The 21,119-nt window shown below is 43.8% G+C and overlaps 1 protein-coding gene across 6 annotated transcripts in view; it reads left to right on the top strand.

Annotated features, from left to right (window-relative positions):
* Positions 1-21,119, top strand: part of CLOCK (clock circadian regulator) — an 89,343-nt gene that overhangs the window by 64,705 nt on the left and 3,519 nt on the right. For 5 of the 6 annotated variants that reach the window (XM_074992796.1, XM_074992798.1, XM_074992797.1 and 2 more), the window contains 13 exons: positions 316-429; positions 2,900-3,018; positions 4,468-4,550; positions 4,744-4,850; positions 5,357-5,504; positions 5,740-5,815; positions 12,763-12,904; positions 13,347-13,450; positions 16,219-16,308; positions 17,675-17,833; positions 18,409-18,615; positions 19,838-20,043; positions 20,463-20,724. In XM_074992796.1, coding sequence (XP_074848897.1) covers positions 316-429; positions 2,900-3,018; positions 4,468-4,550; positions 4,744-4,850; positions 5,357-5,504; positions 5,740-5,815; positions 12,763-12,904; positions 13,347-13,450; positions 16,219-16,308; positions 17,675-17,833; positions 18,409-18,615; positions 19,838-20,043; positions 20,463-20,724 — 1,817 coding nt within the window. The remainder of the gene's footprint in view (positions 1-315; positions 430-2,899; positions 3,019-4,467; positions 4,551-4,743; positions 4,851-5,356; positions 5,505-5,739; positions 5,816-12,762; positions 12,905-13,346; positions 13,451-16,218; positions 16,309-17,674; positions 17,834-18,408; positions 18,616-19,837; positions 20,044-20,462; positions 20,725-21,119) is intronic. The other variant, XM_074992801.1, reaches the window with a different exon arrangement.

The raw sequence follows: 21,119 nt of genomic DNA, 5'->3' as shown, positions 1-21,119 counted from the left end.
ATTTAATCTAACCCTCAGCTTCACAATTATTTTTCAAGTGACTTCCTTGAGAATGCTTACCCATTATGCTTAACAATCTATCCCAACTTGTGTTTAGTTCAGAGATTCTGGTTTCCTCCCCTAAACCTGAAGAAGAGCTCTGTGTATTCCAGAAGGTTGTTACCTTCCAATAACAGAGGTTGGTTCAGTGACAGATAATCACTCATCTGTCTTGTCTCTTTTATATGAAATACGTATTTTAATTATTATTGCTATTCTCCAAATCTCTGATGCATGCATTCTTTCATAAGCTACCTTTTCATTTTATTGTTTCAGCAAAAAATCAACTAGAATTCTGTTGCCATATGCTGCGAGGAACAATAGATCCGAAGGAACCATCTACATATGAATATGTAAAATTTATAGGAAACTTCAAGTCTTTGAATAATGGTAAGACGTATTTCACTGTAACGTGGCCATAATTAAAGTCACTTTCCAAAGGCTTATAGATTAGGAATCATTTGTGAAAGTTTAATGACAATATTTTAAGTATTTTGGTGTTTATTTTGAAAGATACTAGGTCATGATACAGTTTGTACACTGTTGTTTATATTTAGCATTACAGAAAAATACTACTACTATATATTTGGTATTATATTCTGGACAGCAATAACATATGAGCAGATGAAAGTAAAATAAAAATAGTACACTGCAGCTTTCTAACTTCTTTCAATAAAGAGAGTTAATGTTTATAAAATACTTTAATAAACATTTTTCATCAGAAGAGACCTGGAGTAAAGAGAAATATAGGCCAGGGTGCTTAAGTGTCTAAATCTGTATTTAGGTATATTACTAATTAATTGTGATTTTGTTAGTTACTGAATACCTGCAGCTGTCATTGTCTTCCAGTGGGTTCAGAATTTGACCTCTCCACCTTAGTCTCAATCCTGGGCTTTAATTAACAATTATCTGCCATATAACACTCAGAACAAAATTTCAACACCTGGTATTTTGGCATATGGTATCCAGAGGAAAGGGGAATTTATTTCTTAGCTGCAGTGTTTTTTCTTCAGAATATGATTTCAGAAGAAGATAAATGATGAGGCTGCTTAAATTGCATAGGCTTTAAAGGAAATACATTACAAATATTTTGCATTTTGAAAACAATACAGGAGACAGAAAAGTCCCAAACCCCGTAGGACTTAGCAGATCTTCTTCAAGTGATTGCTCCTGTCAGTTCCAGTTAGGTATTTTCTGTCTGCGTGGTTTTCAGAAGAGTTTCCCTAGCTGCCACCTGTCAGGTCGGCTATGGAGTCCCCTGGAGTGGTGTTGGTATGGTGATCTATATATAGCCCTGCCAAGCCAGCCCATCCTCTCTTCCTCTTTACCACCTGATGACTGTTGTTGGACCTGTGGTTTGTTCTTTTCCCTAGCATTCTTTCTTTTGTTTATTTACTGTAGTTAGTCGTTTGCAGTTAGTTGTATTAGTTAATAGAATCTGGGGGGGGTGGGGGCAAAAGGGATTTCCCTCTCACCTGTCCCTTTTCTGAGACCTGGTCATGCCCAAGTCCCAGGGTTTCAAACTTTGCCGATCGTGTGCCTATGGCCAAGAGAAACCCCCAAAACTCCTGTCTTAGGTGTCTGGGCTCACCAGTCCGAATAGTGCAGGATCTGCAAGTGTCAAGCCTTACATGAGGAAGAAGCGGTACTTTACCTAAAACAATGCCTGATGGAGTCACCGCTCCATTCGCCACAAGCCAAGTCCTGGCACTAGGCCAGTGCCTTTCCTGCAGTCTTGGAAGTAACACTGAGGAGAAGACCTGGCTTGAGAACCGAAGGTTATGAGCCATATGTGCCAGGCTCACTCCCCAGCTAAGTGCAGTAAAACCTCTCAATGAGTGCTATTAGCCGCACAGCTTGCCTTGGCACCATCATCTCCAGCCCAGAGTGGTGCGGGCACTCACACTTCAGTACCTGGGCTGTCAAACTCCATGCAGCCTCAGGCTCTGAGCCCTATCCTTCTTGACTGTCGAAGGCTTGAGATGCATCTGATGAAGCGGGTCTTTGCCCACGAAAGCTTATGCTCCAAAATATCTGTTAGTCTATAAGGTGCCTCAGGACTTCATGGTGTTTTTGAAAACTGGGTGATGTTATCTCGAGCTGAGCGAAGCCTAGAAAAGAGAGCCTTACCTCGGGATTCAAGAGAAAAGGGGTACTGCAGTTACTTTTCTCGCAGCGTCACTGGGGGCTAAAAATGACAAAACCTGAGTAAAAAGTCAGAAATGTAGAACCATTTGCCAACAAGTACTCTAAAATAATCTGTCCAATTGCAATAGTTCATAGCTTTTGTTAGTTTCCTAAAGGCATCTGGTGTCCATTTAAGGAGATAGACTCTAACTTTAGTTGTCAGAGAAGTCCTTTGCTTGTTTTAATAATGTGGATATGACTAGTACTATTAAATCATATACCATGTGTATTTTTAAATATAACTTTGCTTATATTTCATAGTAAATGTATAGCATCTTATGTAGGTTAATGTTGTGAGGTTTGCCAATTTGATGCCTCCATGCTCGTTTTTGTAACTTAATGCTGTGTGTACAGTACCACTTAGGTTGATACAATTTGTGTTACTCCGGGGAGTAAGTATAAGTCACCTGCCTGAGCACCATAAATTACATGGACCTGAGTACAGGTGTAGACAGCACTGTCTGTGGCAGAGCTGTGCCTTCCAACGTAGCCACTGCTGCTCACTGGGGGTGGATTAATTAAATCAAAGGGAGAGCTCTCTCCCATTAGCCTAGAGCAGCTATGCTTAAGAGTTTACATCCATACCACTGTGCTGCTATCAGCTCTCCAATGTAGCCATAGCCTAACTTTTTCCCTTCTCCGTCTTTCCTCTCTCCCCTCATACTTCCTTCAGTCCCTAATTCAGCACACAACGGATATGAAGGAACTATACAGCGGTCCCATCGGCCTTCATACGAAGACAGAGTTTGCTTTGTAGCTACAGTTAGGTTAGCTACACCTCAGTTCATCAAGGTATGTTTGAAATTTTCATCAGCATAAGTAAAAACAAATGTTCACTACTCTTGGTAAATGCTTAAATGTGCTCCAATCATGAAACATTCAGTGTGAGTGATTGTACTGCTTTGGCTGTATTGCTACTGAAAGCAGTCATTAGCCATTTTATGTGAAATCGTACATTTTTGTCTTCAACATTTAACACAACATGAGTTGAAGTATTGAGCAACTTCATTTGAAATGTATGTGAATACTGAGTGTTTTGCAGAACTTACTGAATTCCCAATTTACCGTTAAAATGATTAAACTTTTGATTAGTACAGTATGTCTGCCAGGAGTTTCCTTTCTATAAGCAGAGTTGTAGAGGGACTTGTTCTATATATTATTTATTTGACTTACAAAGTAGTCTGTGTCACATATTTAAAAAGAGAAGTACAGCACTATTTTACTCAGCAAAATAGTGTGAAAGGTCACATTTTGATTCCTTTTGCATTGTGTATAATAAAGTATCCAAAAGTTAAGGTTTCTAATAAAAAGTGGTATGTTTTGTATGTCTTCTGATAATTTTGCTGCAATGTGATATTGGGTCAAATCCTTTAGGCCTTACATTTGATCTTAGCCAACTATTAGACATTCGCCAACTGACAGCCAGTTTTTTTCATTTATTCTAATGCTGATTGCCGGGGGAAAGAATTATTGTGTAAACATGAGACATTTTGCATAACTATTAATGCATGATGGAAGCTAGCTTTTAAGTCCAGAGTAGATTTTTTTTTTTATTGTACAGATTTTGCCAATTGCTGTCTGGTGCCATACCACCAGTTAAAATAACGACCAGTTTTATATGATTTATGGGTCAAGGACTGTGGAAGCAACTTTCGTAAAGAATTACAGTGGAACCTGGAAAACGAGTGGTTAACTTGTCCCGCATACAGAGTTCCCACAGTTTATTACGAGATGCATAGGATCAGTTGAGAGGACAGATGCACATTTACATACAAATCAGAGCAAGTAGTAGTATTCTTCAGTTACAAATAATAGAACTCTACAACTAAGTAGAAACAAACTTTCTGTCCAAAATAATTATAGACGTGGTTAATTCTTTCAGCTCTGAGTGTCATCAGTGTGAAGGACATTGTCAGAGAAGTATTTTGCAGTTCATTAAAGTTTGTAAAAGAATGCCAAAAGCCACTGATTTTTAGTTCATATTGCAGAGTCATGAGTATTGGGTTTGATTTTAACCTCACACCAGCATTCCTCATCAAAATCACTGAATTATGCCAGTTTTGAGCTAGTATTGCAATTGGTCTGGCTCAGAATGCTTCAAATACACATAAACAGTGAAACTACCCCTACAGGTAACTTTTAAAGATACCTTGTGTGTTTATCTGCCTCCTTTGGGTAAGTCTGAATTGCAGAGGAGCTTCTAGACCAGACTTGAGAGACTGTTTGTTTGTTTGTTTTTAGGAGATGTGTGCTGTTGAAGAACCTAATGAAGAATTCACATCTAGACATAGCTTAGAGTGGAAGTTCCTATTCTTGGATCACAGGTGCCATTCCTTATCAAAAAGTAGTACATATTAGTATTCTGTCTGTAATCTTTAGAATATAGTAACCAGCACTGACTATTCATAATTTGAGTTTGGATTTTATTTTGGAGTACATTTTGTAAATATGAACTAGAATGAGAAGATTTTATTTTTATATGTAAAATAAAGTAACATTAACTTCTGTGTTAATTAGGGCACCTCCAATAATAGGGTATTTACCCTTTGAAGTTCTGGGGACATCGGGCTACGATTACTATCATGTAGATGACCTAGAAAATCTGGCAAAATGTCATGAACACTGTAAGTAAATGTCAGAACTCTGCTACAACAAACATACTCAATTAGACAACTGTACATTATGTGAAAGTCTTGTTAATTATATTGAATTGTGTGAAGAGTGGGCAGGATATTTTCTGTAATCGTGTGTCAGTCAGGTGATAATTTGTATCAAGCCAACAGTTTTCTGCGGCAAAATGTTTATAGTTAATTTATATAAAGGAGCCTCAGGTGTGGTCTCATACCATAGCCATCTAATATGAAGAAATTACAAATTTGTGGCTGCTGTAGCTGAAAAAACTGTAATATAACTTATTGAAAACCCTTCCGTCCCAGTCTGTATAGTGTTTGGATCAGTAGATTCTCTTTTCCTTATCTTGATTTTAGTCATTGTCTTAATGTCCATCAGACTGAGGTGAAGACCTCTTAGTTTAGAGTTAGCAAATATATAAATAATTTGAATTACTAGTGCATCACAGAATTCACGTAACATGTGAAAGCAAAGAAGTCTTAATCTTTTTATCTTCTAGTAATGCAATACGGGAAAGGGAAGTCGTGTTATTACAGGTTCCTGACAAAGGGGCAGCAATGGATTTGGCTACAAACACATTACTATATTACTTATCATCAGTGGAATTCCAGGCCAGAATTTATTGTCTGTACACACACTGTAGTAAGGTAACAGTTGTTTTTTATTAATTTTACAGAAGCCCTCTTAATTGGCAACTGTATTGCTGATGTTTATAAAGCACTGTAAAGATTTAATAGTACCTCGCAAAGATAGTGTGAAGCCTCCTGAGTGTCTGTGTCCTTTATTTCATGAGCATAACAGCGTGTCTGAGGAGGTCACGCTTTAAGACATTATGGTAAACAGTGAGACAAGATATAACAAATGTGGTTTGTTCTTTTATAGTTATGCAGAAGTTCGAGCAGAAAGACGACGAGAACTTGGTATTGAAGAGTCTCTTCCAGAGATAGCTGCAAGCAAAGTGAGCATCCTAAATTTATTACATGGTGTCCCTGTGTATTACTGTGGTTGATTAGTTGGTTTTAATTCTGAAGGGAGGGCAGTTTTTGTCCTCTGCTGCTAGAGCTAGTTTGATGCGTTGTAACTATGAAATATTATCTCATACATAAGAAGGTATAGGAAAGATGATTGCTTCACAACAGACCACCTTGGAGTTCTTCTTTGTTTTTATGTTATGATGTGTGTTACAGTAGTGTATTGGGGCCTCTTTGTGTTAAAAGACTAATGCAGTCTCTCCCATCTGAAAAAACACAAGGAACAGATAAAGGAGGGGGAGGGGGGGAAATCTGCAGATGGAGACAGGAGTAGCCTCATCACATGGTTTCCACCTACCTCTCAGAAGCAGCAGAAGTCTGATTGGACTCTGAATGTGCTCTATGTGTTGGGCCTCGAGAGGGGTAAGTCAGGGACAGGCACACGTTGTGCTCCCATGGCAGTCTGGCAAATTTGCCAGGAGAAATCTGCTGTTTGTAGCACAACTATGTATTCCTGATCAGCTTCTCCAAAAAAGGAGCAGAGTATGCAGTGGTAGAAAGTGAATTTTATGTTCTTCTTCGAGTGGTCCCCGTGGGTGCTCCACAGTAGGTGTTGGGCTCGCCCTGGCGCCGCAGCTCGGAAATTCTTCAGCAGTCTCCGTCGGGTTGCGCATGCACCGATGCGCGTCGGCTCTTCGTGCGCTTACGGTCACGTGCCCAATCCGGTCCCCGCCAGTTCCTTCTCAACCACCAACGGCTGCAGACGGAATCCTCTCCAGCTCCAACGCCCGAGATAGATAAACACTATTTTACTCGTGTTAATAGTTATAATATTAATAGTTAGCAGTTATATAGTTATTATAGTGTTAGTTTACCCTGTTTATAGTTCGTTTTAGAAGTAAAGACTGTTTTAAGGATTGGAGTGGCCGCCTCCGGGCGGGCCCACTAGTTTTGTCAAGCCTTCAAAGGCCAACGGTTGCTATTGTTTGGCAAATAGACTGTTAAGTGTGCTGTTAACACTTAAGGGCTCAGACAGTTAAATTTTAACAATGTCGTCCCCCGGTTTTAAGAAGTGTGAATCTTGCCGGGAGGCCATGCCTGCTTCGGATGGCCAGAGCAGATGCATCCGGTGCCTAGGGGAGACCCACGTTCCCCAGAAGTGCTCCCATTGTTCTAAATTAACGAGTAGGGCTAGGAAAGATAGAGAGATGAGGTTGAAAGATAGAGAGATGAGGTTGAAAATGCTGCTCTTTGACAAAGCACTTCAACCTGCCTCATCAGAGAAGCCCCATAAGGAGGGCTCTTCAGGATTGCACAAGAGGAAGGCTGCCTTTTTGACCTCCTCTGTGCAGAAGAAGAGAAAAGCTTCTCCTGCTCGATCCCTGCCCATTACCTCTGGGAGCGGGACGAGCGAAACAAAGGGCCCGGGCACGCTGGCTTCTTCTGCTGGGAAAGCCGCGGCGCGTGTACCCGCCCAGGGGCCTACGGTTCCTAAGGAAATGGCACCGAGAGCCGTGCGGGCACTGGACAGACCAGCACCGGCTACTGCGGCACCGAGCATTTCGGCTCCGATGGCACCGGAGCAACGCTCGGCACGAAGCCCTACGGGGCCGAGCGAAGCACTCCGAGCGGCACCGGGGATGATGGCACCGGGAACGGGGGCAGCAGAAACTAGCATGGCACCTGCTACGGTGCCGAGCCCGCCGGCGCCGATAAGACCACCAGTGATGCCTGAAAGAGCAAAAGCTAAAGCAAAGACTCGGCACCGCAGTCCCTCCCCTGAGGTAATTGCGCTGCCATTATCGCTGCGATCCCCACCGGAGATTCGACGAGCAGCAACACCTTCAGCCTGCCACAGACGTCCATCTCCTTTTCTCCAAAGTCCATCTCATGAAGTTGCACGCTTCTCTCCATCATCTAGCAGAGACCCCTATGAGTATTCTCACAGAGGCTCTCCCCATACGTCGATGTCATCTCGACGGTCACGGCATTCGCTGCATCACCCTTACATCTTTGGGTCATGGTCCAGGTCCCCATCACCGGGTCCCTCTCCCTGTTGCTATGACTGCCACCATTATACGGGGCATCAACATAGGAGGTTGGCATCTCACCATAGATCTCCGTCTACTCCTCCTCAACGCCACAGTGCACAGCTTTCACATGGGGGAACACCGCAAGTTTCCCAATCAGAGGCTGGATCAAAAGATTTTGAGCCTCACCTCGAAGCTTCAAAAGGGCAACCATATCAATACAGCCAGGATCCCGAGGAATTGGAGGAAATATACCACAGTGATGCCTCCTCATCCTCTCCAGACGAAGCAGTGGTTCCTGGGGACATTTCCCCCCCAGATGACCTAAAACAATTTCAGGAGCTGTTCAAAAGGGTGGCTCAATCTCAGGACATTCAGGTGGCAGAAGTGCAGGAGAAGCACCACAAGCTTCTTAAAAACCTCAGGCCCCCGTCCTCTTCTAAAATAGCTATACCATTGGACGATGCAATCATGGAGGCAGACTAATATATGGCAGACTCCGGCTTCCGCTCCTCCTACCAACAAAAGGGCAGACAAAAAGTACTTTGTTCCTGCTAAAGGTATGGAATTCTTGTTTAGTCGTCCACAGCCAAATTCGCTAGTAGTCGAATCCTCTCAGCATAGATCCAAAACGTCCCAGTATAAATCCGGGGGACTGGACAAGGATATAAAGAAACTGGATCTCCTTGGTAGAAAGGCCTACTCATCATCTACCCTGTTGCTTCGCATGGCTAACTATGCTGCCCATTTGTCGAACCACAATTTTGACAACTACTCCGAACTTACCTCCCTCATGGACTTCTTCCCGGAGGATAAGAAGCCGATCCTTAAGGCAATTGTACAAGAAGGCTATGCGGCTTCTCGAGCAGGCGTCCAGATTGCATTAGATGTAGCGGACACAGCGGCCCGTGCCGTAGCCACTGCGGTTGTAATGTGCAGGGAGTCATGGCTTCACACCTCCGGCATTCCCAAGGAGCTACAAGTAAAAATAGCAGACCTTCCCTTTGACAAAATAAAATTATTTGCCGAATCAACCAACTAGTCTTACACTCTAGCAAAGACTCCAGAGCGACACTTCGGACTTTGGGGATATACACCCCACCATACAGAAGGAAGAAGTTTTATCCTCAACAACGCCGTTATGGTTACCAACCGCAACGTACCCACTTTCAATGGGGGTACGATCAGGGACGTCGTCAACAACCACATTACAAGGCCCCTAGACGTCGACCTCAACAAGGCAACGCCTCCTCAGGGCAAAATACAAGACAGCAGGTTTGACGGGTATGTCGAGGGTTGCGAAACCAAGACCGTATCTCAGTACCAATCTCAGTACATGTTCCATCACCGACTCAAGCCGTTCTACCCACAATGGAAAAACATCACTTCGGACAAGTGGGTATTGGAGATTGTAAACACAGGATACACGATCCCCTTCCAATCATTACCTCCACCAAATCCTCCCACCACACCCCTTCTGAGAGACCCCTCTTACCTACCGGAATTAAGGCGGGAGGTGGACCACCTCCTATTCATAGGGGCGGTGGAGAGAGTACCGGAGCAATTTCAAGGCAAAGGCTTCTACTCCAGGTACGTCCTGACAGAGAAGAAGACAAGAGGGTGGAGGCCCATTTTGGATCTACGGGCACTCAACCAATATCTTCGCAAACAGCGCTTCAAGATGACTACGATGGCTTCAATAATCACGGCACTGGACGACGGAGATTGGTTTGCAGCCCTCGACTTACAGGATGCGTATTTTCATATCGCAATTCATCCAGCGCACAGGCGCTTCCTCCGGTTTATTGTCGGCACAGATCATTTTCAGTACAGAGTCCTTCCATTCGGCCTCTCTTCAGCACCCAAAGTCTTCACCAAGACCTTAGCGGTTGTGTCAGCATACCTACACAAAGGCGTTTTCATCTTCCCGTACCTGGACGATTGCCTGCTAGAGGGAGCTTCCCAGGCAGAGGTATTATGGATGATACACATCACCACAAACACATTTACCTCACTGGGCCTCATTATCAACTTCTCAAAGTCAAAGACTGACCCCGCGCAAAATATAGAATTTATAGGGGCTCGGATAGACTCTGTCATGTCAAGGGTATATTTGCCCGATGCCCGTTTTCGTGCCATCGAGTCTCTAGTACAACTAATAACATACAGCCCCACTGTCTCAGTCCTAACGGCTTACAACTACTGGGGCATATGGCAACCACCATGTTTGTGGTGCAAAACGCCAGGCTGCACATGCGGGGATTGCAGCATTGGTTGGCAACCGTATACAAACCATCACTCCATACCGTTCACAAGATGGTGTCACTTACAACGAAGGCACGAAGGTCACTAACATGGTGGGTAGACCCCAATAATCTACTAACAGGGGGTGCCCTTCTGCCAACCACAAATTACTGTGTTCATTACAACAGATGCCTCCCATACGGGATGGGGGGCACACGTGGACAACAAAACCACTCAAGGTTTATGGTCCCCCGCAGAGAAGACACGGCACATAAACGTATTAGAACTCAGAGCAGTGTTCAATGCGTGCAGGCATTTTTGGAATTATCTGCGCAGAAAAATAGTCGGCGTAAATACCGACAACACCACCACCATGTTTTATATAAACCGGCAGGGGGGAGCCAGGTCTCGTACACTCTGTGCGGAAGCGGTCCGACTGTGGAACTGGTGCATTGCCAACAATATAACTATAAAAGCGTCATACTTACCGGGTGTCCACAACATCAAGGCGGACCAGCTCAGCAGACACTTTGCGCCCACACACGAGTGGCAGATCCATTCAGACCTGCTTCACCAAGTGTTCCGCAGATGGGGTTTTCCCCAAATCGACTTGTTCGCCATTCGCGACAACAAGAAATGTCCCCGATACTGCTTCAAACAGGCATGGGACACGGGTCTTTGGGGGATGCCTTCATGGTCCCATGGAAGGGCCCTCTACTTTATGTGTTCCCTCCCACAACACTTATACACAAGGTCTTGGAGAAGGCCAAAAGGGAGAGAGCACGCATGATACTCATAGTCCCAACCTGGGACCGGCAACAATGGTTCCCATTGCTTCTACGCATGGCACAGCATCGGCCGTTTCCCCTACCAACAGTACCGGACATTCTCGCACAGGCTCGGGGGTCAATACTGCACCCACACCCGCAAAGACTCCGGCTACAAGCATGGTTAATCCATGGCTTGGCGCCCTAAAGACTACACGCTCAGAGGGAGTGCAGCAAGTCCTTGATGTAGTCGGAGGACTTCCACCAGAAAGACTTATCAACACAAATGGTTGCGTTTTTCTGATTGGTGCTCTTCCAGGCAGCTGACACCCCGGGACGCCACTATACCTATGATTCTGGACTACCTGCTACAGCTCAAACAAAAGGGACTCTCTCTATCCTCTATAAAAGTTCATCTGGCGGCTATATCAGCTTTTCGGCATGAAGAGGATGGATCAACCATATTTGCCCATCCTGTTGTCTCACACTTCCTAAAGGGGTTGGTAAATCTGTACCCCCCTCGGAAACCAATACTGCCATCATGGAGTTTAGACCTAGTTTTACACACCCTCTTGGGACCACCCTTTGAACCATTGGCTACGGTCCCTCTTCGACTACTTACCATTAAAATAACCTTCCTCCTGGCAATCACATCAGCTCGCAGAGTGAGCGAGCTCGCAGCCGTAATGTCCACACCACCATGCACGATATTCTCAAAAGAGGTGGTGGTCTTACGTTTGCACCCAGCCTTCGTTCCAAAGGTCTCTTCAGATTTTCATATCAACGAACCAATAATGTTGCCCTCGTTCTATCCTAAGCCTCACAACTCGAGCGAAGAGGCACGGTTGCACTTACTGGACGTAAGAAGGGCACTGGCCTTCTACATCGATAGAACTAAACTTTTCCGGAAAACGGACAGACTCTTGGTGTCCATTGCATCCAGCTCAAAAGGGGAAGCGCTATCTTCGCAGAGGATTTCAAATCACATCGTGTCATGCATAAGACTGTGCTATGAGCTTTGCAAGATTCCTCTGCCAGTTCCGCCCAGGGCCCACTCCACTAGGGCGATGGCAGCGTCAACGGCCTTCTTCAAGGGAATCACGCTGAGAGACATCTGCAGAGCGGCGACGTGGTCTTCCTATGACACCTTCGCCAAGCACTACGCCATGCACAGGATGCTTGATGAGGATACACGTGTGTTGACAGCAGTCCTTTCATGGGCAAGCTGCGCATAAATCGGGTAGCCACCTCCTTTTTCGGTGGGGGTTTACTGCTGGGCAGTCACCTACTGTGGAGCACCCACGGGGACCACTCGAAGAAGAAAGAGAAGTTACTCACCTGTGTAGTAACGATGGTTCTTCGAGATGTGTCCCCGTGGGTGCTCCGCTACCCACCCGTTCCTCCCCACTTCGGAGCTCTGTTTCGTGTTTTTCAGAGACATCCGGAGCGGTTGATCAGGAACTGGCGGGGACCGGATCGCACACGTGACCGTAAGCGCGCGAAGAGCCGACACGCATCGGCGCATGCGTGACCCGACGGAGACTGCTGAAGAATTTCCGAGCTGCGGTGCCGGGGTGAGCCCGACACCTACTGTGGAGCACCCACGGGGACACATCTCTAAGAACCAGGTGAGTAACTTCTCTTTGCTGGAGGCAGAAGGAAGTCTTTGCAGTAGCACAGGACCCAGCAAATGCAGAATTTGCCTGCATATCTTTGAACTCTGGGTTTTCATGGCTTTGTCTCAGCTTTCTTTACATGGTACAACTTTTTCTGCAGACTTATGTGTCAGAGAGTTGATTGGCCCAGATGTTTGCTTAATTTGCTAAGCTGTGTTTGCCAACTGTGTTTGTGCTTACCCACCAAATAAAATCATCTTTATTTGCACCCCTTCAGAGTCAGGATTCTGGGTCTGAAAATCATATAAACACAGTCAGCCTTAAAGAAGCATTGGAAAGATTTGATCACAGTGGTACACCTTCTGCTTCTTCTAGGAGTTCAAGGAAATCGTCTCATACTGCAGTCTCAGATCCTTCATGTAAGTGCTAACCATTGAAATTGGAGTTGTTTTTTATGGGAGACTGGATCTGACCTTTTTGCCCTGTTTTATTGAAATACTGAATATTATTGAAAATATTTTATTAATATAAATATATCTAAATAAGCACTAACTTTAAAAATTTCCCCCTTAGTGCCTTAATTACAGTAGTGCTGCAGCCCAAGGGTACCAAGTTTATCCAGAGTTCTGTGTTTATATGTTGTCCAGTAGAGACCCACTTAAAACATCTGATATTGGTATGAAATAAAATTTTATTTTATGAGGCTTATGCAATTGATCAAAATGTACTTCTGAAAATTTTGCCTGAAGCATTCACTCAGGCAAAAACCCCTTTTTTTACTACTTAGTGCATGGAGTTACAGGATCAGGCTCATGATTAATATTATTAACAGTGTGTTTTCACCTTTACATTGATCATCAGCAGCAACACCAACAAAGATGACAGTGGACACTAGCACTCCTCCAAGACAAAACTTATCAGGTCATGAAAAGACTGCACCAAGGAGGTCATCGCTTAGTAGTCAGGTAAGGAGGAGAGAGTAGCTGTATAAAATCTATTTATTTCACTTGTAAATGAAAACATTTAACTCTATATCATAGACCCCCGACCCATGTGGGCATTGCATTCTTGTGCAATCCACGTAAGTCAAATTTCACGCAACTCGGGGGAGCCAGGAAACTGACCAGCGCAGCAGCACTGTCAGTTTCCTGTCTCCTGTGAGTGATGGGCAGCGGAGAGCCTGGCTCTGGGCTGCCTGCCATTCACAAGAGCCAGGAAACTGACCACTGCTGCGCTGGTCAGTTTCCTGTTCCTCTCTGGGCGGCAGCTGCTCCTGTCAGTGGCAAAAGCCTAGAGTCAGACTCTCAGCTGCTTCCACTGACAGGAGTGGGGAAACAGCAAGGGCAGCTCTGGTCAGTTTCCCAGCTCTGAAAGTGGAGGAGAGCAGGCCAGGCTGCCCTGCACTCACGGCAGCAAGGAAATGGACCGGGACTGCTGCCCTGGTCAGTTTGCCCGCTCCTGTCAGTTGAGGCCGCTGAGATCCTGACTCTCAGCTGCCCCCAATGACAGGAGCAGGGAAACTGACCAGGGCAGTGTATCTTGGGGGTCTATTGTACTAAACTACATGTTACCTTTTAAGCTTAGAATGTGAACTGGAAGTGAAAACATTTTCAGTCTGGCTACTTGATGCCAGGATCAAGGTTAGTTACCCAAGCAGTTACTTATGTGTTTAATTTTCCATGTCAAACGCAGTGTGACTGCTAACGTTCACTTACACAGTTAGGGCTCTACCAAGTTCAAGGTCCATTTCGGTAATTTCATGGTAACATGATTTTGAACAGTCAAATTCAGTTTCATATGTCTGTGTGGCATGTCATGGTGTTATAACCATGGATGTCCTGATGAAAAGGGAGGGGGCATGTTGGAGGAGATTGTGGGATTGCCACCCTTACTTCTGTGCTGCCTCTGGAAGGGGCACTGACTTCAGAGCCGGGCAGCAGCTGCCACCTGAGTACCTACCTCTAAACTGGTACTTTGCTCAGCAGAGGTGCAGAAATGAGGGTTACAAGGTATGGCGGGGTCATCACTTTTAGAGAGGACAGAGCCAGCCTTATGGGTGGGCACTCTGGTTCCCCCTTCTCTCTACCCCCAGCCAGCCCAACATCCCTTTATTGTCTTAGCAGTTTCAAGTATTAGTGAGGCTGAGAACTGGCAGGTTGAGGATGCCCCTACCAGGGTCTCCTATGATGTGCCAGTCTCCAGCTACTAGTTCTCTTGGGGCTGAGGAGGGATGGGACTCTTGCCATGCAGAGGCTGCTCTTGGGCTAGGTCAGACCCACCTCTAGGAGTGTGACACTCTTAGTTCTGCCTTTCCTTCAGATCTGGTCTCCACAGCTGCTGGCTGGGAGCTTCCTGCAGCCAGGGGAGATGACTGGAAGTGGTCTGACCCAACCTCAAGAGTAAGCCCGACGGGGAGAGGATCTACCAGTGTTTCCCAGTCAGCCAGGGCTAGCATCTGAAGCCTAGCACTTTGTAAGTGCTCCCCTTCCCTACAGTAGTCAGATTTCATGGCAGAGATCACAGGTTGTGGTCCATGATGCATTTTTCATAGCTGTAAATTTGTTCGGCCCTACATATAGTAAAGTGTGTGTGTCATTGGGTGTCCACCTCCCATAACCCCTTCAGGGGACCCTGAAATTGCCTCAGTGTCCTCCTTTCAGTGGGCTTCTTGAATAGCTCTCCAACACTTTTATCTGTTCATTCACATGCCTCCTTGAGGTCTGGTTTAATTAAATTAATGAACATTCAAAATAAAGTTCTCAAGTTCTTTCTTAAGTTTGTAAGTTACCATGTTTTCCAGTCACTTTCAGGCCTTTCTTACTTATTGCCTCAGTCCCCAATTTCCAGGTTTATTTGAAGCCTACTCGTTCCCAGCAAGCTCTGTACAACATTCTGCTCTCCCTGAGAATTCTTATCACCAGTTTCCTATTGCTTTTTTAAGCAAATCAGCTGATCTTTGCTCATGTGTTTCCGTACTAACTAGTGTTGACTGTCTCCAGATTTCTAGCCCTTGAAGGGCCAAGCCACTCTGTTACAAAATGCACACCTGTATTCAGGCTTGAGGCATAAATTTGTGCTTGCTTTCTCGTAAAAATTTTTAATATAGTAGGTATAACCAATCTAATAACAAAGTTACACAATAGTTTCATATAGTTCCTGAAATCCTGATACTGTTAGAAAATCCTATATGTGCCCTCTTTTGTGAGCTTTGAACTGACTGGGTTTGAGGTGGGTTTATTATTGGTTTTGAGATGATTTGAATAGAGGAATAAAAGGATGCTTCCAACTTAAAAATGTGTGAAAACAAACAAATATTTGACATATTACTAACAACACTTTTTGGATATTACTATTTTAAAATCCCCATTTCCCTTTTACTATTTATATTCTTTGTTTCTAACGTGTAACTTGAACTGAGATAACACACACAATCACTAATACCCACAAGTTCATAGCATTGTAGTATTTTAGTTTCTGATATCGCCAGGAACATTCACTTGCCTATAAACTGTTATCAGCTTGAAATAGTAAAATAAAAATAAATGTAAAAATAAAAAAGTAAAAATTGAAGTAAATGTAAAAAAGTTTCTGTTGGTCTTGTATTTTATGAAAGTGGGTTTTAACAAAATTAACTGTTGTGTCGTGTTGGAACTGAGTTTCTCTTACACCATTTAATTATGTTTAGGGCAAGACAGGTTCCATTGAATAATTATGGTATGTTTTTAAATTGTAGTCCTTAAATGCCCAGTCTGTTGGACAACCATTAGCACAGCCAATGATATCTCAGCCTGCAACTTTACAGATCCAAACAGGCATTCCCCAGGTATGGTTTAGATTTGTATATTTAATGACAGGCTCTTTTCAGTAACTAATTCCACTTATAATTATGGGCTTAATGACTTTCTCAATAACTGTACTTTGTGATGGAAGTGTAGTGTATGCAAAGTCATCTTTACTTGCATTCTCTTCTGCACATAATTAAAGTAAATGTCTCCCAGAACAAATGGAACAATTTTCCTATTTTTTTTTTAGCCAATTTGTTGGGTGCAAATAATTCTTGTTGCGGTTTATTTAGTACAAATTAACCTGATTTGCTGCTTGGTCCTTAAACGTCCAAATGACATAAATTGTCACTGTTCAAAATTAAAATCTCTATTGAAATCTGACCTAATTATAAAATCAGATTAATCTTGAATGTACGCTTTAGTGTGGTGGTGGGCAGCCTGTGCCCTGTTGGCTGAATGCAGCCCATTGGGGCTGCCAGATTCCATTGGCTTCTGTCCGTGTAGGTTTTTTTCGCCAACAGTGGGAGGGGAGGGCAAAGGAGGCAGTTGCTCTGGGGCTTGATGATTCAAAAGGGCCTGGGGCTGGCGGCCAGGTGCCCTGGGCCCTTTAAATTGCTGCTGGAGCACTGCGTGGCATGCTCCAGATGTTGCTCGTGGCTGGCTGCCCTCCAACCTCGCTTTTTCCATGTGAGGTCCCTGCCTGGGCCAGGCCTCCCCCTCCACTTTGCCCAGGTGCCCAGCAAGTCTGTCAGCTCCCTGTACCAAAACGACATACAAAAGCAAGGTCTTCTGAAGGGAGGTGTGTGCTGATTGCACACAACCTGGACTGTGAGAGCCATGCACGGCCTCTATACCCAACCAAAGCGCTGCTGTGCTTTAATCATCATACCTGCAAATTCTAGGCACCTAAGCACAGTTAGCAAAACTACCTATTCCAGGAAACGGTCTGGTTACAGCAATCTTGCCCTGCCCTGCCCTGCCCTGCCCTACCCTGCCTGCAGCCACAGCTCTGCTGCATTCCACCCCCCCCCAGGCTAGCTCTGTCCCCAGCTGCAGGTCTGCTCTGTACCCTGGTCTGCCCTAGCTCTGTCCTCATTCCACCTCTGTCCCCAGCCAAGCTCTGCCTCAAGCCCTAGCTCCTCTGCTACCTGCAGTTATGCCCCCACCATGCCAGACTTCTTTGGTGAGCCAGTTGGCTGGTAATGGAAGAGGCAGAGGCCTATTCCATTAATTGTAAAAGGGATGAAAGGAAAAGTTTTGGTACTCCTGTCCTAGAGATTATGGTAGATAATATTCCATAGCCTATTACTAGATAGGAATTGCTTCCCATTGCTACTGTGATGGGATGATTTACCTTTTGCTGATTTCTGATTCAAGCTCTTTTAACTATACATGGCTCTGCAGCCCATGTTCCAGTTTTCAGCCCAGTTGGGAGCCATGCAGCACCTAAAGGACCAGTTGGAGCAAAGAACACGAATGATAGAGGCAAATATTCACCGGCAGCAAGAAGAGTTGCGTAAGATTCAAGAACAGCTTCAAATGGTTCATGGTCAAGGGCTTCAGGTGAGATACAGTTGGATTAACACTGAGATTCTAGTTAAGGACATAAATGACTTTCTGTATGCTGAACTCCACAATCTAGTTAAAATGGGTAATATTGGAAAAGCCCTTCCTTAGAGATCATTGCTACAGATTGTCTATGTGCACAGAAAAAAGTATGTACAGTATTTGGATCTATCAGTTCTAAGACTTTTTCCCCATCATTGCTTTCATTTCAGTAAACTGCTGGAGATAATGGGAAAAGAAATGCAGTTTCCAATTAACACTGTTGTCTTTTTCAAAATTTTGTACAAATTATCTTTGCACTTCTCTTTAAATTAAATCTTAAGCTAAACATTTAGGGATCAAATTCTCTTCCCTCCAGAGTTACACTGCTGTTAAGTATTGAAGGGCGTTGATCCAGAACAAAAGTGGAGTAAGAAATAATTTTTAATTATGCATCATCCATTGCTTACAGGACACTTGTAAAGCCTCTGTTGCCTAAAATTAAACAGTTTTTCTGTCTTGAATTGTTTTCAAATTGTTTTAAGCCACCAGCCGCTTGTTTTAAAAGAACTAATTTGTGGATTTTCTTAAAGATGTTTTTGCAGCAATCAACTCCTGGAATAAACTTTGGTTCTGTGCAACTTACTTCTGGAAATTCTTCTAGCATTCAGCAGCTTGCACCAATAAACATGCAAGGTCAAGTTGTTCAGGCTAATCAGATTCAAGGTGGAATGAACACTGGGCATATTAGTACACAGCACATGATACAGCAACAGCCTTTGCAGAGTACAGCAACACAGGTAAAGTTTGTCATAAGTACCTGTGCTAGGTAATACCACATGGAACCAGAATTGAAACCTAGAACAGGCCTGCCTGATCCTGCAATGATTCTATATAGAGAGAATTTCCACTGAAGTCAATGGAAATTTTGAATGTTCAGGAAACAGGTTCATGTGCCACATATTTACGGATTAAATAGTGTTTTCTGTTTCAGGAAAAGGCTGAGATTTATACTCTTCTTACACCAGAAAAATTATCAAGTCTAAATGATGAGCAATGAATAACAACTAGCCCTTTTGAGCAGGGTTTAGCTAATCAGTCTTTCTTCACATGTGGCCTTTTTATTCAGCAGAGGAACATGTTTGTTAAAAATAGCAAAATATGACTGTAAAGCCATAGAGCTCAGTAAGAGACCTTAAGGGCAGGTGTAGTATGTGAGAATGCTTTAAGCTTATTTTTAACTCAGATTTCAAGTTAATGATGCCCCTTTAAAGTAATAATACTTTATCAGTAACATGCAACTTTATCTTTGGAACATTTGTCTTTGAATTTATAAAGAAATAGAACATTTTAGTCAAGAATCACTCCACCTTTAGCCCTAGCAAGCTGGAGATGTTTTCTGGAGCCCAAAGGATTTCCATCCCCTATCTATTCACATTGACAAGACCCAAGTTTTTTTCATTCCTCCTGTCCTCAAAACCCTGTTGTCATGGTGACCAGTGTTGCCTTCAGTCCAAGTAAAATGTCTTCACAGAGCTCACTAAAGCTGATTGATGCAAAATGATGTGCACTCTCTCTTCCCCAACTCCAACATTTCCAGGGACTGAGCACACTTACAACTGTAGGTCTGCCAGCTCCATCATTCCACCTCTCGTGCAGTTTTCCTAATGTTAAAAATATTTTGGAAGACGGGCTGGGAGTGAGGAACTCCTGCATCCCCCATCCTGGCAGAATACTCGCTGCGTGGCTGGGGATAAATCATTTAACTTTTGTTTGCTCATCTGTAAAAACTGGGTTAATGAGTAATAACTTGCAAAGGTGTCGTATGAGTGGATTAATTATTTTGTAAAGTGGTTTGAGTATAAAGCATATATAAGAACTTTTAGGAGGAGCAATAGTTAACTGTTAATGTAAAGCTTATTTCTTTATGCATGCAAAGCAAGCTGTGTTTTCTTTGTGTTTGACAGCAGTGGTTATTTTTACAGCTGTATTCAATTAGTTTTACATACTTTTCTTTCTTAGCATACGCAGCAAAATATACTTAGTGGGCACAATCAACAGACTTCTCTTACCAGTCAATCGCAGAATACACTTTCAGCCCCTTTATATAACACTATGGTGATTTCCCAGCCAACAACAGGAAATGTGGTCCAGATTCCATCTAGTTTACCACAAAACAATAACCAGAGTGCGGCAGTAACTACTTTCAGCCAGGACAGACAGATCAGGTAAATGTAAATGTGCAATGTTCATTCAGATGATTTTGCTAGAGCTCTGTGTGTGTTAGTAGACACCAGGTCTTATGGAAAAGGTGACAAAATTGAAACCAGCAATTTCATGCAGATTTATTTAGTGACATAAAACTGTGCACACGGTGTAGTCATGCATTCCAAATTTGCAAAGAGATGTCCCTGTGACTCCAGGAAAGCTTGTGTGTGGTGTTGAAGCACTGGAGGGGAGGTGGGCCTTTGAGAGCAATAAGTACCCATTGTATCTGAGTTTGTTTACTTTGTAGTGAGCAAAGGAAAAATTGGCTTATCTTGAATGACTGAGTGATAAACCCAGTCAAATCAGTGTACCAGAAACTTTTGTGTTTTTTTCTCAGACTAAGTTGATAGGAGCTTCTGATGTATTTTTCCTTTAACAGGTTTTCTCAAGGTCAGCAGCTTGTCACAAAATTAGTTACTGCCCCTGTAGCATGTGGAGCGGTAATGGTACCGAGCACTATGTTTATGGGGCAGGTGGTGACCGCCTACCCCACTTTTGCTGCGCAACAACCGCCGCCACAGGCATTATCAATAACGCAGCAGCAGCAGCAGCAACAGAGTCAACAAGAGCAGCAACAGCTCAGTACAATTCAGCAGTCAGCTCAAGCTCAGCTGGCACAGCACCCACAGCAGTTTTTACAGGTAATGCAGCACTGTTTAGAAATATGCCAAGTGGCACCAACTTTGATAGCAATGTAAGCAGGCTGGGCATAGACCACGAGTCAGGGGTCAGAGAACGTTGTTTAAATAAGCAGTCTTGTTAGTTTCAGAATTAGCTGTGTGCACTGGAGGAGTTCATGTCATAGAACTTATTTAAAGTCTGTTTCAGTCGTACTGCCAAGTTCGCAATTAAGAATTGCAATTTTAAAAAGACCTACGGGTCATCAGAGAGCACCAGGAATGGGACATAGAGAAAAGGAGAGAAACCGTGGGCACAGGGAAAATTGTTACCCTGGTCCACCTCCTCTTACTGCAGACATACTTGCCTGATTGCAGGGGCAGGCATCTCTTCATAAACATCTCACATTTCCTCCAGT

Source organism: Carettochelys insculpta, chromosome 4, assembly GCF_033958435.1.
Source record: "Carettochelys insculpta isolate YL-2023 chromosome 4, ASM3395843v1, whole genome shotgun sequence".
NCBI classification, from domain to species: Eukaryota; Metazoa; Chordata; order Testudines; family Carettochelyidae; genus Carettochelys; species Carettochelys insculpta.
The sequence above is the reverse complement of the archived record's forward strand: the minus strand, read 5'-3'. Positions and strand labels throughout refer to the sequence as shown.